The sequence below is a fragment of the Colius striatus genome, chromosome 10 (assembly GCF_028858725.1).
Source record: "Colius striatus isolate bColStr4 chromosome 10, bColStr4.1.hap1, whole genome shotgun sequence".
NCBI classification, from domain to species: Eukaryota; Metazoa; Chordata; class Aves; order Coliiformes; family Coliidae; genus Colius; species Colius striatus.
The window spans coordinates 22081433-22100721 of NC_084768.1; the positions used below are offsets into that span (position 1 = coordinate 22081433).

The window sequence follows — 19289 nt, forward strand, 5'->3', positions numbered from 1 at the left end:
TGTGGTGTAAAAAGTAGAGTTTGTTTGGAGGTGTTATTCTTTGGATCTCCTGACAACAAAACCCTCTTTTTTCTTCCTGTCTTTAGCCAGTCTTTAGTAAGTGATCCTTTACAATGTTACTACAAATATTCATATTAATCCTTCAGTTTGTAACTAACTAGATAAGAAGGATCCATGGAAGTATAATTCCTTCATTTTGAAGTTGCAAGAAGGCAAAGAAAGAAGTTGCTTTGGATGAGATTTCTGCTTTAATACAGGAGGCTACATGTAACTACTATCTGTGCAGTAAGAAAATAATTTAATCCTGTTAAAGAAAAAATGACTAATTTGACTTGTGTCTACAGATTGGGCCTCCCAGTCATCCTGCCTTGAGGAAGTAGTGGGTATAGAAGAAAGCAGGTTCTCACTTGTCTAAGAAATACAGAACAAACCAAGAGGAGATTTCATTATTGTCTTGCTTCTCATCCTGTTTATAATGTTAGCCAATGACAATGTAAGAAAATCAGTTCTTTGAGGAAAAGAAAAATGTGTATGTAAGGCAGAAGGAAAGCAGCAACCTTTTAGGAGTCTATTTCTTGACTCTGACTTAACTTTTGCTCAGGTTTCATATAAGTTTATTCTTTTCCTGCTACCTATACAATCTTCTACATCTTTCAGTTTGTGAAAACTCCATCATGACAGAAATTGAGCTTTGTTAACTCATATCCGTGTCTGCGGAATTTTACAGAAACCTTATTTTCTGTGCTATGTAGTTTTAAAATGTGATGTTGGTTTTAAAACTGCCAGGTTCAGTGGGCTTGTAGCAAGAGGTTAATAATTCGTCACATCTGAGGGGTAGCATTCAGCATGCTGCTAACAGAGCTTCTGTTCTTGAACAGCAGGGCCACTGCTGGTAATTAGTTCCTCCCTCCTCCATTTTTATCTGCATTAGAATATTTGAGGACACTCGGGGGCTCTATGACTTTGAGTCAAAAGGAAGAGTAACCGTAGCCAGGGTAGCAGGAAGGCTGCTTTCATGTGCAAAAAGGATTTCCTTTTTGTTATTCAAGAATCTTCATACAGTAGTATGATGAGTCATGTCTTGCTTTTTGTTTTAAGGGTTGTTTTTTTCCCTGCAGAAATATGGATGACTGCTGTGATCAGAGCTTTACTTGCAACTTCATTAGTTGAGAGCTTCTGTTGAAGCTTGGCATCACATGCATGTTTTCTTTTTCTTTTTTTAAATTACAGGTTGAAGGAAATCCTGTTTAAGCTTGCTTAATCCATCTCTTAAATTGGAGTGTCAGCTTATTTCTTACAACTAGCTATAAACTAGTTTCTATGGTAGTTATTGTTTGTTACGGTTGTTTTACTTTCAGCCTGTTTTCTCAAAGAAATGAAATGTACGTGCTCAGGCTGCCGACGTGTAGTCTAATAACTTCTGAACAAGTTTGATGAAGAGGGAAAGTTCTCAAGAATGTGAAGTTCTCACCAATGGTTGAGATTTTCTGGTCTGTAGACAGAAATTTTTCACGCCTCTTCTTTAAATCATTTCCTCAAAAAATACAAGACGAATATTGTCCTGCTACTCAGGTAACTTGGCTATGTTTTTTGTGATAGAAGATAGTTCATTATTTTCTACATAACCTGTTGTAAGATTATCAGATTTTCACAGTGTTAGGTGTATCTGCAAACAGCTTTCTGAGGAGTTGACCTACTGATGCTACTGACCTAATGAAGTGTTAAGATGAAGGTTTTTTTACCTGAGGGGTAGACTTCATGCTTGAACAAGGGGGAAAAGGACTGCTCTAAAGGAAAAGCTTTATTCCATCTGGAGTGCCATCAGAATCATGATGGTCTTGCAGTCAGAAACTTACAACATGGAAGTCATAACATTTTGGGAAGATGTTATTTGAATTCTTGGTGGAATAAAACCATGAATTGTTTGTACAGGTTAAGGAAGATTGTGCATCTGTATTACTTAATGTACACAAGGTGAGATTTCTAGTGCTATGTTAAAATGTTAATCCATGACAATACTATGTTAAAACTAGAAATTCAGTAGCATTTTGATAGTCCCTAAAACTGGGCAAACAAAAAAGTTTTGGTTTTTTTATTGCCATTATTTAAAACAAGGCATAAGTTGTGTTTAAATTTGTTTTCTTTGAAAGGGTATCTCCTGAGTTCTTCAGTCATGTTTTGCAGGGTTGTATTTCCCAAGACTCTGTTGTGCAGATCTGTTGGAAAGTAGTGTGACTTTCAGCTACCCTTGTGATTCTGTGGTCCTGGCTGCTCAATTTGGAATTCTTACTGGTGCAGAATCTCGCAGGGTGACATTTCCTTGATGGGATTCTGACCTGAAGCAACAATGAAAGCTCCCATTTCAAAATGAGCAAAATGTGAAACTATCAAATCAAATAAAAACCAATGATTCATATATGTGAGTACTAACAATAATGGTAATCGTGAAATCCATCAGCAAAAGTGTGTGTGGTTAAGATTAGATATTTCTGTCCTTAGAGTAAGATACAGAAATTTCTATCCTCAAATTAAAAATCAGCCTTCAGCTTTGACAATGTGGTAAAAAAGTCATTGGAATGTTACTGATGTTTTGTTGTGTTGGGTCAGAACTAGAGGAGGTGAATTTTTTTCAGACCTACAGAGAGAGAGAGAACAAGAGAAGCAGCTGAGGGAGCAGGAGATCTTTAGTTTAGAGGAGACATGATCACTCCTTACATCTACCTGAAAGGGAATTGTAGTGAGGTGGGAGTTGATCTCTTCTCTCTGGTAATGAATGATAGGACATGAGGAAATGGGCACTTGGGAATTGGACATTAGGAAGAACTTTTTTTACTGGGAGAGTTGTTAAGCATTGGAACAGGCTGCCCAGAGAGGTGATGGAGTCACCACCCCTATAGATAGTCAAAAGACACATAGCTGAGATGCTGAGGCATATAATTTAGTTTAGTGATGACCCTGGTAATGTGAGGTTAGCAGTTGGACTCTGTGATCTTAAACGTCTTTTCCAACCATAATGAGTCTATGAGAGAGGGGAAACTTTGTAGTGAATTTGTCTTCCTCTCAAACCAAATGTTAAATTACAGTTCTCAGCAGCATCCCTTTAGCAAAACTTAAAACTTTGAATTTAGTAAATGTCTAATAAATACTTACTAGTATTTCACATGTTTTTGAGGTCAAGGTTATGTACTACAAATATATTTCACACTTCCAATAGCAGATTTTGAGAGCTGTTAAGCTTTATTCAGCATTATTACATAAACACAGTATACTTTTTCAGTAACTTGCAGACATTTTAAGTATTACTGTTCAAAATATGGAGCAACAGTGAACTGAAATTAGCTGATAATGTGTCTATGTTAGCTGTTTGGATGGTAATCTTACAGAAACTCTGAGCTAACTTCTGTATTTTCTTGTATATCAAAAGTTAGATGCAGAAGTATAATGTCCTAAGTACCTAAGCCTTTAGGAGTGAAATAACTGTGGGCTATTTGTCCTTAAAACTGCTGAGGGAGATCTTATTCTTACTGAAGTTGGTAGGAATTAATTTGAGGAGCCAGGACTCGCCATAACTCCAGAGCACAGAGATGGCATTTTATGTGTACAGAGGAATGAATCAGTCCTGTTCCTCTTGGAATGAAGTTGATATGCTTCATGGAGACAGGTGTGGACCCTCAATTTTAAGTCATTTTTTTTATTTCTTGGAGATGACCAGTATTGTCTCCTACTTGTGGCTGGCATAGAAATAATTATGTACAGGATTGCCAGTTGTATATGTTTTAAGTGAAATTTCCATACTAACAGTTAAGCAATTTTTGTATATGTGTATTTTACAAACAAGTTAGCAAAGACAGCCTTCTCTAAATGAGATGGGTGTTACTGAGATTGATTCACAACATATTGAAGAGGAAAGTGAAACAGTGAGGACTATGGCTCTCTTAATTATTCAACATCTTGCTCATCCATATTTCCATTTCCCAGTGCTGGAAGCTCCCTTTCAGGTAGCAGCCCATACTCATTTAGGAAAGACTCCACATCCGCAGCGAAAAACTCCTCATTGAATTGTTCAGAAATGCTAATGAAATTGCTCAGAAGCTCACCACCCTTATAGACGAGTAGAGTGGGAAGCACTTCGTTTGAGAAGCGGTCTCCAGCCCCCGTGTTGGAGGCCTTGATCTTACAGAACTTGACAGTGGTGTACTCGGCTGCCAGGCAGGCCAAGCTGCTGTTGAGGGCCTCACAGCCCTTGATGCCATCTTCATAAATGTGGACAATGACAGTGGTGGTTTTACGTTCTTTCTCGATGGCTTCCAGGAACTGTTCCCCATTCTGCAGCTCACATAAGTAACCATATTTCGGCCCAAAACTCAGCCGCTGGTGCATATCCTGCATGCAGCGTTTGCGGTACTTTTGTAGGCAACTTTCATCTTCTTGTTCACCATGAATTAGCTCATACTCCTGCATGCTCATCTGTGAATATTGAGAGAATGTTATTATATGAATAAGTGGAAGAGACTTAGTTATTGTCTAAAGAATATCAGATTGAAAGCTTAGCCAGAAGAGCAGTCACTTCCTACAGTGTCACTGGAAGGTCCCTTTGTTAGACAGGTGAAGATTCTTTCTCAACCCTTGCATGTCAACATGATGGTATTGAAGATAGTTGCCATATTTGGCAAAAACTTCTGTATCTTCCAGAGTTGGCGGGAGTTTTGCCAGTGAGTGTGGTGGGGTCAAAGTTTAATTCCTGTTTTTTTTTCCAGTTTTGCTTCCCCCCCTTTTTCAGAACTGGTAAATGTTACTGAGTGACATTCAGGCCCAGAGTTCTATGCTGACTATAGGTATTTAAACATGTTAAAAGTTTTCCATTGCCTTAAACAAGGATAGAGCATTGAGTCTGGGGAGGGAGGAAGAAAGACCAAATTCTGTCTTGTGTGATATATGGTTGCATTTACTGCTATTTTACTGGTTAGACTTTGCTTGAGAGAGGACTAGATATATGGATTCCACATGGATTTGTTCTGTCTATATTGTGTGAGCTCTGCTAACTTGCAAAGGAATTGAATCTTGTAAATTTAGGATTTTTTGGTTTATAACCAGTATGTTTTACATAGAATCAGAATTAATTTATTTTACTTACCTTACGACAGAATTTCTGTCTGGTGTCCTTATCATTTTTACTGAAAGATCTGTGTGGTGAAGACATTTGTCTAAGAATTTCTTTCTTGCTCAAGGATAAGGAGTCTCTGTCTTCGCTTTCTAATTTAAACTTCCTCCAGTCATTGATCACGCCTTTGGGCCCTACAAGAGATGAAGTTAGATGAGAAACTGTCTGCAACAAGATACAGTCTTAACAAGTTTCTGATCTTTGCTGTTTTTTCCTTCTGTGCCAGTTTGTCTGCTCTTCCTTCCAGAGCATTCCTCAGGAGTGCTGAAAACCAGCACTTCGGGACCAATGTGTTCCATTGGCCTCCAAAAGAAAGAGGGTTTTTTCTATTAAGCTGGGTAGCTTTAGTGATCTGGTTCTACAGAAGTAGTTAACAAGGATAAGCATGTCAAAACCTGTTAAAACTGAGTTGTTGACAAAACCTAGCGTTTTGTGGAAGTGTATTTGCATTTCTCTATAGACAGTGTTTCAATGCATAGCATGCCTAAGGACTTGCAGTAAAATTAAGAATACAAGACATGATAATTTTATTTTATTTTTTATAGACCCATACCTGTTGCACTGGCAGAGTAACCTGTAAGGCAAACACCATGATAGTTCTGGTTGGAATGCAGGTCTGGGAGCTGGTTGATTTACAGCAGTTACATTTTGAAAAGGAAAAAAAAAATTCCAGTGGTGTTTTTCAAAATGAAACATTTTAATCAGCATGTTAGATTATAAAACAAAAACAAGGAATATTTTAGTAATTCAAAGGTGAAGTTTATTTCTATGGAAAAATGAGAAGATGCTGGGTAAGCAACTCTCCCTCTCAGGAGAGAGATGTGGTGTTTCCAAGTGCCAAGATTGTAGTTTGGATTAAATATCAACATTTCAAAGTGATGGATAAAGGCACTGCACCTCTCAGTGAAAAGGGAAGGTGACCTGATCTTTTGTAAACAACGTTCCAAGGAGAGAATGAGCCTGAACCTGTTGGCATAGTGATAACAGTAAAATAACCTTATTTCCAAAGCTATTTTCAAATCTAGGTATGGATGTAGTATCTTACGTTTGGGTCCTTAAAAGAGATATATAGATATCTTAGCCAAGAGAAGCAAAGCTAGTTAGGAAAGAACCCCAGAAGGAGTTATTACAAGAGTTACATTTACTGTGACACAAAGAAAAAGAAGCCCTTGGAGCACAGGGAGGGGATAATTGCCATACTGTTACCTGTTGGTGGGGTGGATTGAAGTGATACCTGTCTGCAGAGTGTAATACAATGTCAGTGCTTGTAAAAGTCATGGTGATTGAGTGCTGGATTAAAAAGAATTGTGATTTTGAGAAGGATGCTTTTAAATGCTATGCTGCGTTTGCCAAAAGGATTTATAGGTTCACTTTTAACACTGATGTTCCTTTTATATGAACGAAAAAATAATTCAGCCTTTATAGTCAAACCATATAACCCAATTCTAGTGTGTGAGTGTGGTTTTTGTTGCTGTTAGTTTTCTCCTCTTTTCCCTAGAAGAAGAAAGGCCATTGTCCACAGCTGAAAGAATAAACTGACAAGAGCTGTGTTGGGCCTTTGCTTTTGGTGGCTTCGTCAGGTGTCTTCTGTTTGACATTTGCTTCCAGTATGAGGAGCTTTGTCACAAAGATCAGTCTGGTGTTATCTGCACTTCCATGAGGGGTATCGCGTACTCCAGAATACATTCTTGTCTTTGGAGCCTACTTTTCTGTGGCAGAGTTTGGACAAAGCAATTGGTTGTGCTTGAATTTTGGGTTTCCTGAGTGAACGGGGAGTCACTTATAGGAAAAAAAAAAAAAATCCCACAGTGAGTGTCCTTGCCTGTGTGTGTTGCCTGTCCTTCAAAATCTTCTTCAAAGCTGGCATTGGCATTTTCTTCCATTTTGGTGGCTGGAGTAGAAGATGCTGCAAGTTCAAAAAGAACAGTTAATAACAGGAGAGGGAAGGGAATATACTTACAGCAGGTACAATGCAGTATGAAATTTCCTGCAGCTGTTAGGTATCAGTGAAGATCAGAATACACATGATAATTGTAGAGCTTCTCATGGTCTCATAAAAAGTGAATTAGGATATATATGTCAGTCTCTTTTAAAAGCTGTCTGGCCAGATTCTTACTGAAAGCACCTAGGCGAGAATCTCTTCATTATACTGTTCCTTCCCAGTCGTTGGAGAATATTGGGCACACGATGTGCAATAGTGGTTGTAAAACTTTCTGCAATGGGAATGTGCAGTGAACAATTTCTTTATTTGTTTTTTTTTTTCTCTTTAATCCCCGTTGGAACAAGGAACCTATTAATTTCCCAAGTGTTGCAAGTATTTATTTTTAAGGGTTGCCTAAACTACCTGTTTCTCATACAGAAGATGAAGCCAAATACCTGAACCTCTTGGGCAAGAGACTTCTGAACACCCTGGAGCTAGACTGCTTGTACTGATTGGGCCTTGTTTATTGCAAAACAGAAAAAAATATGAGCATTGTAAATCAAAATCACTTTCTTGTCCTACCTGTTCTATTAATAAGGCAAACCGAAGTGCAATCACAGGGCACTGCAATACAGCAGTACTCAAGCAACACCATTTAGGGAGATTTTGAGGGGTGAAATAGAACCATTGTTCTTTGAGGGAAGTTCCCCATCATGTTTTCCCACGAGGGCTTGGACAAATTTTCGAGATCTCAGAGTCAGGCTTTTCTACTGTTTCCTGAAAGTCACAGTAAATGTTCTTGGGATCCTGCAGCTTTCTTGAGAGGAGTTTCATGAGGATATACCAAAGAGGAGAAGTCCTGATGCTTCACATGAGCTTTTACTACACTGCTGATGCATGCTCACATAGCAATGAGCCTTTTTTAATGTTGTACAACAGTCACAGGTTTTGTTTTTAGTCAAAAACTGTAATTCTAATGCCATGAAGTGCACTGTCCAATAGGAGTCTTAAGGCAGATAATTTGAGTGCTTCTATTTAGCCTAGTTTTGTCTGTTCAGATCTTAAGGTAACCTTGATTTGACTTCACAGTACTTCCTGCCTTGAAGCAAACACTAAGATGTTATCATGCCACAAATACCCCATTTAAAAGCTCCTGATATGTTAGACTAGAGTGTTAGTGTGTAGCGTGTATGCACAACAGGAAATGCACCTTCATTTTTACATACCAGCATCAAGGGATAAAGTGCAAGGAGTTAAGACCAAAACTCAGGGAATCTGATTCCTGTGTGTATCAGGACTAAAGCTGATTCATAAATGTGCAGATAAATTGTAGAAATTCGTCAAAACTTGTGAGAAGCATTGGAAATAAGTTGAGGAAAAGAAAAACATATAATGAGTTATACTTCATTAATATAAGTTCTTTGTGTAGATAGATTGTTGTCAGTGTAAGCATCCAGATAACTGGATCAAATGCTATTCATTCAATTCTGAAATATCAATATGAAGCTAATCCCTTCTCAGAGAGGCAAAACTAAAAGTCGTTGCCATGTTAGGGATGGACAGCTGTGGGGCTGTGCTAGACCGAAGCCTTGGAAGTCATTCCTGTGTCTTACATGGACATTTAAAAGCTCTTCTGTTGTCTGATGCTGAGGATTTCCTTTGTTCCCTGAGAAAAAAAGGCTTTGATCCTCTGTATGCTTTTCTGTTTCATAGCTTTTAACTCTAAAAGGCCCTAAAAATACAGGATATCAAACAAGCAGTCTGTTGCAGGCTTGAACCAGAAAACTGACCATGCTTTTGGTGAAACCTTCAAGGTGGGAATTGATTGCTCAACAAGTGAAAGCTTTCAGTAGAATTCATGTTGCCAATGTCTTGCGTATATAATAAATCTGAAAAAATTAGGTGAATCATAACAGCACAGAAAACTGTGTTTCACCATTGTTTTGCAGTGTGGCATGAGGCAACAATGCTGGCAATGTACAGGCTGGTAAGATGACCATGGACCTGGGAATGGGGAACTCCTAAAACTTAATCCTGGCCCTATGACTGAGTCAGGTTGTGAGCCTGGAGCAAGTCACGCAAACTGTTCTCCTTACTACTCAGTGGAGTTATAAATATTTATCATTCTTATCTTGGAACTATGAGAATAAGGCCATCCAAGCCAGGTGTTTCCCAGTTAGGCACCTGAGGAGTAAAGCACATAAACATGTAACTGCAAAGTGATCTGTGGGAAGCTTGGCTATAGGATGAGCTGGCTCTTCTGTAGTACAGCCTCTTCCTTTCAAGAAGGTGCAGTGGGAACAGGGGTAATCTATTACATTTAATGTGTGGGCAAAATGGGTAATAGGCAGGGTAGAAAATCCTCCCACATCCTTATGAAGGGTTTGGATGGGTTTTTTTGTTCTTATTGCTGATTGGATGTTTTTGGGTGATGAGGTGGGGCTCTTTTCTAGGCTGGGCAAGCAGCATTTTCCAAAGAAAAAAACATAGGTTCCTAATATTTGGAGAAATGTGGGTGCTACCAGCGCTTGAGTATGTTGTGCAAGTGCCTCCATGAGGAAATGTTGATGTGTAATGCTGAGAGAGTAAAGCTAATAGTGTCACAGAGCAGTTTGTAATGACCCATCACAAAACGTCTTAGATCCGAAGTTGCTACTTCCCCAACTTTAGAGATGCGCAGAAATCCAGCCAGAGCTGTCCTCTGCCAGGTGACAGCTCTTGTCAGAGCAGCTGCGCTTCACAGCCCTGTGGATAGACCCCAGTGCGTGTGGTTGGGCACCCAACTGCAAGTGGGTCCTAATTAATTGACTGAAAGTGCTGTCTTTTAGAAATTCATCAAGATCATCTGTTGATATAATTCATCTTAACCTGAAGCAGCCTGAGGGCATTGTGGAGCACAAGGGTTAGAAGCAGCACTTGGCTATATGGAGATGGTTGCATTCAGTAAGATTGGGCTTGCATTCTGAAGAACATACATCCATTGCAACCATTTCTTATAGAAGCCTTACTGCTTTTAATATGATTTTATTTTTTTTTCATGTAAATGTGAATTCTTAAAATCCTGATAAATACTTGCTGTGAGTAAGAGCACACAGTGAGAGCAAAGTATCCTGAGAGGGTAGTGAAGTCAAACAGCAATGCTGGGTAGTGTGCAGTGATAGTAAAGTGATAATAAATGTCATCACTAAAGCTGCTCGTGCCGGTTAGTTCTAAGGAAGTACTGGCAGACCTTTCAGTACAGCAGCTGCATTGCTGCGGATTCCAAGATTTCCCTTTGTCCTCTTTTAACAGTATGTGATATGTCAGATGAACAGCAATCTTTGTGGGGGGAAAAAAAGTCTGATTTGGAAGACTGTGTTTTCATTAGCTTTTGTCGTTGGTCTTGACAACTGAAAGTGGCTCCTGATTTATTTAAAAAATGCTAATAAGGAGAAAAAAAATTTCCTCATCAGATGTGCAAATCATCAATCTATTAGACCATATTTTGTAATGTATATGATGGCTTCACATATGTTATTGTAAGAGACTAATCATTCTGGAACTTCTTTACTTTCCTGTCTTTAAGTCAGACTTTCTGAGTGAAGAAAGGAAAAATTACTATTTCTCCACAGAAGAGATTTGAGACCTTTCTGTGTTACAAAAGTCACTTCTTCAGCAAGAAAAAAGCCCAGATCTTAAGTAAGTGCCTGAAGCTACCATTCAATTTCTATGAGCTTTGGATCTGTTGTAGCTCAAGAACAGCAATTCCTATTACTGATGCTCATCCTTCTGTTGTCATTAGATGAGATAGGCCAGCCTTACTATAAGGTAGAAATGAATTGAATGAGGCATCTACTTTTTATCTAATATGAAAGAATGCTTCTACTTAGTAAATAAATTTTGTGCCATTGGCCTTCACAGAGAGTTTTCTGTTTACATAAAATTACTTTTTTAATGTGTTTTTTTTTACTGTTTCCTCTTATGTATGTTGGATTTCTGTGGTAGCTCGGGAAGAAAGCACGGTACCTGGGTATTTGTGCTGAAGGCTTGTTTAATCCTTGTAATATGTTGCAGCTGTAAATGTAATGATAGTGTCTCCTATTGGTAAATTGTAGTTATAGGAGAAAGTGGAATTTAAATGTAGAAGGCAAGATGCATTCTGTAAAGAACAAAGCCAATAAATAAACCTTGCTTTCTAAAGTAAGAGATTATTTCTACTAGTCCAACAAGTAAACATGAAAAATATTTTTCTCAAAACAGAAACACGCTCTTCTTATAAATTTGCTGCTTTCTATGTGTGCAAATTGTGCCAAAAATTGCTGAATTTATTTCAGGCTGTAGCAACAACATGGTGCTAATCCCCAGCAACTGGTGGGACGTTGCTTATTAACTGGGAAGCATGAAATTTTAGGTACTCATGGAACGGGAAAAATGAGAAGTGGTGGATCTTTTTCAGTGGTATGTGATTGCATGTTTATGTTTTGAGCTATGTGTGGGTACATGTGCCTGGAGTTCTTCCTGGGCTCTTGCCTCTTGAGAAAACTATATGAATTTTAACAGTATTTCACATTACCCAAACACTAATTTGAATCTTGATTCTCTGCCCATTTTTTCTGGTTTCCATTTTCAGAATTCCTTCCCTAGTTATTCTTTTCCCCTCTGTCAAATGATAATAGCCACCAAACCCATCCAGAGGATGAGCAGCTTCTTAAACAAGCAAGCCAGGCGAGGGAGCAGCTATGGATTTAAATGTTCACCTTGCCAGAATTTGGAGGAATCAGATAAAATAAAATGGAACTGGAACAAGACATTTTTCATCCCTACTTAGGCAGTGGAAAAGTTCTCAGTGTAGCAGTATCAAGTGAGTCCTCTGTGTGTGAAGCTCTGCACCTAGTCTCGGGAGGCTAGACATCCTCCTGTGCTTCCAACAAGGACAGATTGAACTGAATGTCACTGACTTCGGTGATCTGCAGCACTGAGTAGAAATGGTTGAACGTGGATTTGCATGGTTAGGACATATGTGCTTCAGTTTTGTAGCTACTATATGAAGTGCTACATTTCCAATAGACTGTTCATTTTTCATACTGTGATCTGTAGTCTCATGTTATGTAGTCCTTGCTGTTACTCAAAATTCATTTTCTGAGTAAGAGACTGGGTAGGGACTTGGAGCACATCAGTATCTTATGAAACCTGTGCTTTTCAGATGGTCCTTTTTAAAAAAGAGACAGGGAGGGGGGAAAGCGAGAGTGCTCTTTATCCTTGGTCATGTATGTATCTAGCCTCACAAGAAGCGTTATCATCATTACATAAACAAAATCAGTGTCAAGGTCGGAGATCAGAATATCAGACCCATTTCCAGAGAGTCGTAGAGGGAGCCAAAAGCCATAAGCACCTTTAGTGATCTGTTCCCCAGGGCGACTGTCAGGCACCAAGCCAGATAGCTGCTCACTGAAAACAGGGAGTGCCTGTGGCACCCTTTGTATTCAGAGACAATTGGATCTCTTATGTTAAAGTGAGTAACCACGGATTTAAGAGCCAGTCTTCATAGCCTCAGTTGCCTGCTTTGACTGCTTCACTGGCATTGTGTTACCCAGATGTGCAATAACAGGCTTATCACACAGATAAATAGAAATTTCCTGGGTTTACCTAAAGGAAAAACATGGTATATAATTCAGTGCTTAGATCATGGTGTTTTGAGAAAAATCATAATTTCAAAACATCAGATCAGGACTTTATTTGCTTAAAGAAGTGGTGGAATGATAGGGAGAAAATATAAACCAGGATGGGTTGACGTAGAAAGCTGTCGGCTTTGCTGCAGGTCACTATGATGAGAGGGTTATGGGATCAGATTATTTGCTCTATCCGCTTTAGGAGGGTTACTCTGTTCTTTATTTGTGAGATGGAAACATTTTAAATAGCTGCAATCCAGTGTTTCATTTATCCTTAAGGCTCTGCAGTTAGGAAATTCCCTATGTGACCATCTCTGGCTTCAGCATTGCATTAGATTAAAAATCATAAAAAAAAAATAAAATCCCTTTTACTCTTCTTTTTTTAGTGTTTCAAAATTTGGCCTTATAGTTATAGACCAAAACTTATTCATCTTTTATGGACTGCACATTTATTTCTGGTTTTCACCCTGAAATGGAAGTTAGCTCAACATCTTTTACATCGGTCAGCTTCGCTGATACCGCAGTACCACTATGGTTTTTTATGGAAAAGCAGAATGCAGATTTTTAAAACAAGACTTGTATTATTATTATTATAAGAATAACTAGTATACAGTAATAATGTAAAATTTCAGTTATTACCCCAAATTTTTGGTGTGAAAAGGCTTATTTTTGAAGTTTTGAATTTTGAAACTCAGGATTTGAACTTTTTGGAGCATTTTACATACTTGTTGGGGTGGCTACATAGTTGTTACTATTGTGATGAATTCATTGGGATTTGTTTTTTTTTTTCATTCTGTTGGGAAACAGTTTATTAATTTACCTTCTTCTTAAAAAACCTTGTATATATGAAGTGAGGTGGAACAAGAGGTTGGCTGCTGAGAAAATGTCTACTTGAAGCGAAAGTGGAACAGAACCAACATTTTCAAATGCAGACGTTTAAGGGCACAAACCTCAATTCGTGTTTAACCTCATTGCTGATTTGTCAGATGAACTGAGCATTTCACCTCAGTGTTCTGAAAGTCAGGTTAGAGTTTTCAGTTAATGTTGAAGCAAATACGTAATTTGTGAACTCTAAGTAAACATCTGTATGCCTGCTCGAATTGACATGTCCTTCAGAGTTTTGGTTGGAGTTTATTGCTGTAATTAGCAAAGTCATGATGACTAGCAGAAGCCTAAGGGAAAGACTTTATAAATGTGCTTTTTTTTTCTCCGGAGCTCAACAGATGTTTGGCAGTGCAAATAATCCCTGTAATTTGTCAAAAATCACTTGTGACAGAGGGATAACTGGAGTCAGGCATTGAGAGAGGTTAATGGCCAGAATTTTCTGGAAAAGGGAAGAAACTTAAATTGGTTGTGAGGTTAATTAAAGATGGTAGTACCCTGTAGGGACTTTGGGCAGACTCCTACTGCTCCTTTCCATAAAAAAAATGATGCCTGCAGGGAAGGGCTGGGAGGAATCAAAGCTTGTGAAGTTGAGAGAACATTCATGTCTGTTTTGGGGTAGGGTTTGACCAACAATGCCTTCTAAGGCTCTGGATAAGCAAAAAAAAATGTATTTGGCAAAAAAAGAAATTGCCCACAGCAACCAGTTAACAAAATAGGTTTGTCTCAGAACTGATAATTTGGGTGTGGATTGTTTTGGGGTGTTTTTTTAATCTTGGTTGAAGCTTTTTTCAAAAAGTCTATTTGTAACTATAAATCAGTAGGATTTCTTGTTTTCGCTTTCTTTATATATACACTTTCTTATCGTTGTCTACAAAAGGCAGACTTGACCTAACCAAAAGGCTGCCTATAAATGAAGGATCTATCTATGCTTTACTCCTCTCAAATTTGAGAAAATTAAGTAATACAGAAAAAAAAAAAGATGGTTCATGACAGCTTTCAAATTCATATACTCTTCATTCTTGACTTTCTCTGAGCATTAACATGCGTTCTCTGAGATGTATGAAGATTATGTTTACTGGTTTCCCATAATTCGAAAAGTTACATTATCTTCCAGTTCTGACACTCTAACACTGAATTAGTTCTCTGCAGCTAGACCTACTCACACTGGTTGGACAGAGTATAGCATCTACCTCAAGTGTTGTGTTCAGTTTTGGGCCTTACACTACAAGAAAGACACTGAGGTGTTGGAGTGTGTCCAGAGATGGGCACTGGAGCTGGGGAAGAGTCTGGAGCATAAGTCTGTTGAGGAACAGCTGAAGGACCTGGGGATGTCTAGTCTGGAGAAGAGGAGACTGAGGGGAGACATGATCAATCTACAACTACCCGACACAAAGTTTTGACCACGTGTGAGTCAGTCTTTTCTCTCAATTTACAAGTGACAAGACAAGAGGAAATGTCATCAAGTTGCACTAGGGGAGGTTTAGACTGGCTATTAGGAAAAGAATTTCTTCCCTGAAGGAGTTGTCAAGCCCTGGCACAAGCTGCTCAGAGAAGTGATGAAGTCATTATCCGTAGAGGTATTCAAAAGCCTTGTAGCTGTGATGCTAAGGGAAATGGTTTAGTGGTGGATGTGGCAGTGCTGGGTTAACAGTTGGACTCAATGAGCTTAAAGGTCTTTTCTAGCCTAAACGATTCTGCAATTCTATCTAATACTTCAGGCCAGCTAGGGTCTTAGCTCGTGACAGGGAGTATTTATGAACTTCTTGGCAGTTTAATTAGATTTACATATATCTTGGAGTGAAGATCCAAGAGTAAAGTAAGTGTGAGCAAACCAAATAAGACTGTACTATGCTAAGGAAAAGGACATCAATGACAGAGTATCTTCAACCTGTGCCCTCAAGAGGGTTTTTTTGTCTTTCAGCCTGCTGCCTTGGAACCGTTCCTGTAAGACTGGCAGAGCCAAGCAAATGAGCCTCACTGGTGACTGCCAGATGCTTACTCTTCTTCTGTTCCATTTGTTACCTTTCTGGTAAAGTGTCCTGAGACTCCAACAAGTATATCTCTGTGTTTTAGAAGAGCTGCCAGAGTCAGTTGTTCACATGATCTCATTACAAGCATTTAACTTCAGGTGCCATCAAGGGGAAAGTGTTTCTTCTTAACTTTATCTAGTCAATATGTGGGGATAAACCCTCCAGATGGCTTTGCATAAAATGATTCTGTATTGCGTTTTTCATTGGGAAAGACCAGCTGTGGAACATAGGAGATTGGGTTAGGCTCCTGGGAGTCTCCCATCCTCCTGGATATTACATTATCAAATTGATATTCATTCTCTATTAACAACTTTAAGCCACCCTATTAATATGGGAAGAGCCACTACCTAGAGGTGGCATAGTTCTACAGTTCTGTGATCTCTCCTTCCAACCATTCCCTAATGTTTCTTACACTTACAGAACTATAGATTAAAAAAAATGTTTTTCTTCACTCCCGACACTTAGAACAACACAATAGCTACATACACAGCTATTGGATGAAAAATTATTTTCCCTTTGCAGAGCAGAAAGTGAGACTTGGTAGTTTGGGGGATTCATTTCTGTATTTATCTTAAGGGGGAAGATCCATATGTAGAAGTTGTATACCTGTAGTTGTCAAAAGGCAACAAAGACCCTCTGAGGAGGGCACAGGCAATCTTCAGTCTGGCAAATATATACAAATTGGAAGAAAAAACCTGTCTTCTGTTGAACTGCAAAGCTGTTTCCAGCTGGGTGTGTTACACAGAATATTTCTTTGTTTTTGTTATTTTGGTTTTTTGGGAGTTTTGGTGTGTTTTTTTTTGTTTTTACTTGACCATTTAAAAAAAATAATGTAGTAACCATTTGTAAAATAACTGCTTAAATGACAGATGTCCAAGTCCTGTTCCAACCAGCTGCAACTTCACAGTCTGTGCTACAGGATTTCCCAGCCCCCTTGCTTGCAGTATCAGAAATACTGTCATCTCCTCTATATGGACCTGACATCCCTGTGGCAACTACTATTGCATGAAGTAAAAGCAATAATAGCAATGTATTCCTCATGTTACCTTTATTAATGAGAAGATGAAAGCCAAAGTGGACAATATTGTGTGGCCACAGAGATCCCTAGACAGCTGCAACTCTTGCAGGGGTTAACGTCAGGTCTGTGGCTTCCAGATTTATCCCTTTCCTGCACAGAGCTTTTATACCGTTGGTGTCATTCCAGAGACTTAATGATGTTCTTTGAATCCTGTGATTGACTCTTAATTATAAATAGTGATCTTTCACCAGCTAAATTGTAAACAGCATCACATATGGCTTGTAAAACTGCATAAAATTAGGAATAATGTTTTTGCTTCCTTTGCAGACCAAAACAAAGTACTGGGATTGCAGTTGCACAGCAATGAAGGCATTTACATAAGTTTCTCTGAATGTGTAAATACATGTCACAATTTGGACAAAAGGCTGATGGCTTAAAACACGTGCTTTTCCTGTCCTGCTCCAAAAAACAGCTTAGATAAACAGCATAGTAAATCCTTTCCCTGGGACTTGCTTTTATTTATATAGAAACCAGAGTGCAAATTTTGGGTCAGTTCTTCTGTGTCTAGTTAGTTGTTCACTGGGGCTGCTGTGGCTCTGTCCAGAGATTAATTTAAAATGTTTTATCTTTCCCCATGGTCATGCTACAGTTGTATCACCTCATAAGAAGCCAGCCTGGCTGCAGCCATCTAACAGTAATCTTTTCTTGAAGGCTTCTAACATGCATCTGAGCACAAGACCAGATGATCAGCCACAAGACTAGATCATCAGCAGAAAAGGGCTACTTGTAGCAAGCAGCAGGAGGTACTAGGGAGCTTGTTTGCTTGGAGGCTCATACAAGAAAACAGAAATGGAAAAAGGAAAATGAAAGGAACAAAAAGTTCTTATCTGAAAAGATCTTACTGTAAATTCCTCTGATTCATCTAATCCACTTTGTATGCACCATGTGCACACGAATACAGTGCTCAAATGCCAATTTCCCTCCTGGAGACTGAATTTGGAGCAAAGCCCAGGTGAAGCATTACTATCAGCTGCATGATGTGAAAATACTTATCCAAACCCAGGAAGTGAGAGTATCACAGATATTGTGGTCCAAGACACCAGCAAAGATGCCGAATTCATTTGGTTCCTCAGTGCTCATCTTAAAGGTAAATGGAAAATACAGTATGAGTTGCTGGTGAATAAAATAGGAAATGGGTAGTAAGGGTCTGAACATAATGTTCCTTGTGTTGTAGGAAGTTGCTGCAAGATTTAGGCACCTCCTGCACAGTTGTCAGAGCAACCCTGTCTCATTCCTTTTATGACTGACGTGATAAGATAAGCCAGGTCCTGACCTCCTCTTCTTGCAGCAACTGGCCTTTGGCTCAAGAGAAGTAAGAACAAGAGACACTGAAGGTGTTCTGACAGTGGTTTCTCTCCTCCCTCTGGATTTGTTTATGCAGCAGTGCATAACATTTTGTTAAACCTGAGCCGCTGCAGGAACCTGACTGCAGATGTGGAATTAGCTGCAGTGGACACGGGAAGTGGATAGAGTAGCAGCCACATGCAGTGTACTGTATTTAGGAAAGGGGAAGAATTTTATGAGTCTTGGAAGTAATGAAATCTGATTTTTCTAGGAATTTTTTTTCTACTGATTTTAGTGTCTAAAATCTTTTTGCCGTGGCTTCAGCACTGCTATATTTGCTGATTCTCCAGTGGTAAAGAATGCAATGTGAACACATATGAGAGCACTCACTCTCCCTTTGGGAGAATTAGGCTCAGATACAAAACCACAGTGTCATAAATCAGAGAAAAAACATGCTCTTTCTGATTACCATGATGTCAGTTATTTGGATTTACGCGCTAAATGACTGTTATAGCATTAGCTGTCCCAAAAGAACAGTTCAAATGTGAATCACGTTGTAAAAGCTTCACTTCTTAATGTGTTCCAACAAGCCCTCTGAAAAACATAATCAAATTATAATTCATTTAGCTATTTAACAGTTGATAAACACTAGGTTGGTCTGTATGACAGCAACTCTGTTAATCCCTGTATTTTAAATATTGTAGGAGAGTCTTGAATTACATCAACATTCATACAAAACAGAAGAGTATAACAAAGTTCTAAAACCCTAAAATGATTGCTGCTGTATTTTAAATAAATACACACTTTCTAAAAGGGCTTACTAATTTATCTAGGCAAAATATGAATAAATTTATTCTAATGTGTTGTTTACTGTAGGTTGTGGATTACTGACAACTCTGAGACAACATGGTTCAGTGGCCTGAAACTCTTTTTGGATGAACTATTGAACCTGACTACTCTAGACAGCATCCAGGCATGGATAATGGGAACAAAAATTTACATTCATTGAGAGAGGTGATCTCCTGAAAAGCAAAGAATGCCTGGAGGTAGCTGTAGCATGAGAGCTAAGAACTAAGTTCCAAGACGTAAAGGCATTGTATTTGCTCCTTGAATGGTCATGTTTCCTCATCTGATAGAGCCTGACTTCTCCTAACACTGAGGGTTTACTTCATCCTGTTTGGCTTAAGGCTTAGCAAGGTTATTTTTACCTAGTCTGTATATTCAAGTGTGTCTCTTGCCTGCAACCAAATGCAATGTGGAACAAAACAAACCTGGACAGCTC

At 38.8% G+C, this 19289-nt stretch overlaps 1 protein-coding gene across 1 annotated transcript; it reads right to left on the reverse strand.

The window, feature by feature from the left end:
* Positions 1-3939: 3939 nt before the first annotated feature.
* On the reverse strand, positions 3940-7044 carry PDC (phosducin). Its single transcript, XM_010205906.2, has 3 exons — positions 6984-7044; positions 5135-5295; positions 3940-4467 (listed from the first exon to the last, which is right to left on the reverse strand). The coding sequence occupies exons 1-3, from the start codon at positions 7042-7044 to the stop codon at positions 3940-3942; spliced, it is 750 nt and encodes a 249-aa protein (XP_010204208.1).
* Between the last annotated feature and the right edge of the window lie 12245 nt (positions 7045-19289).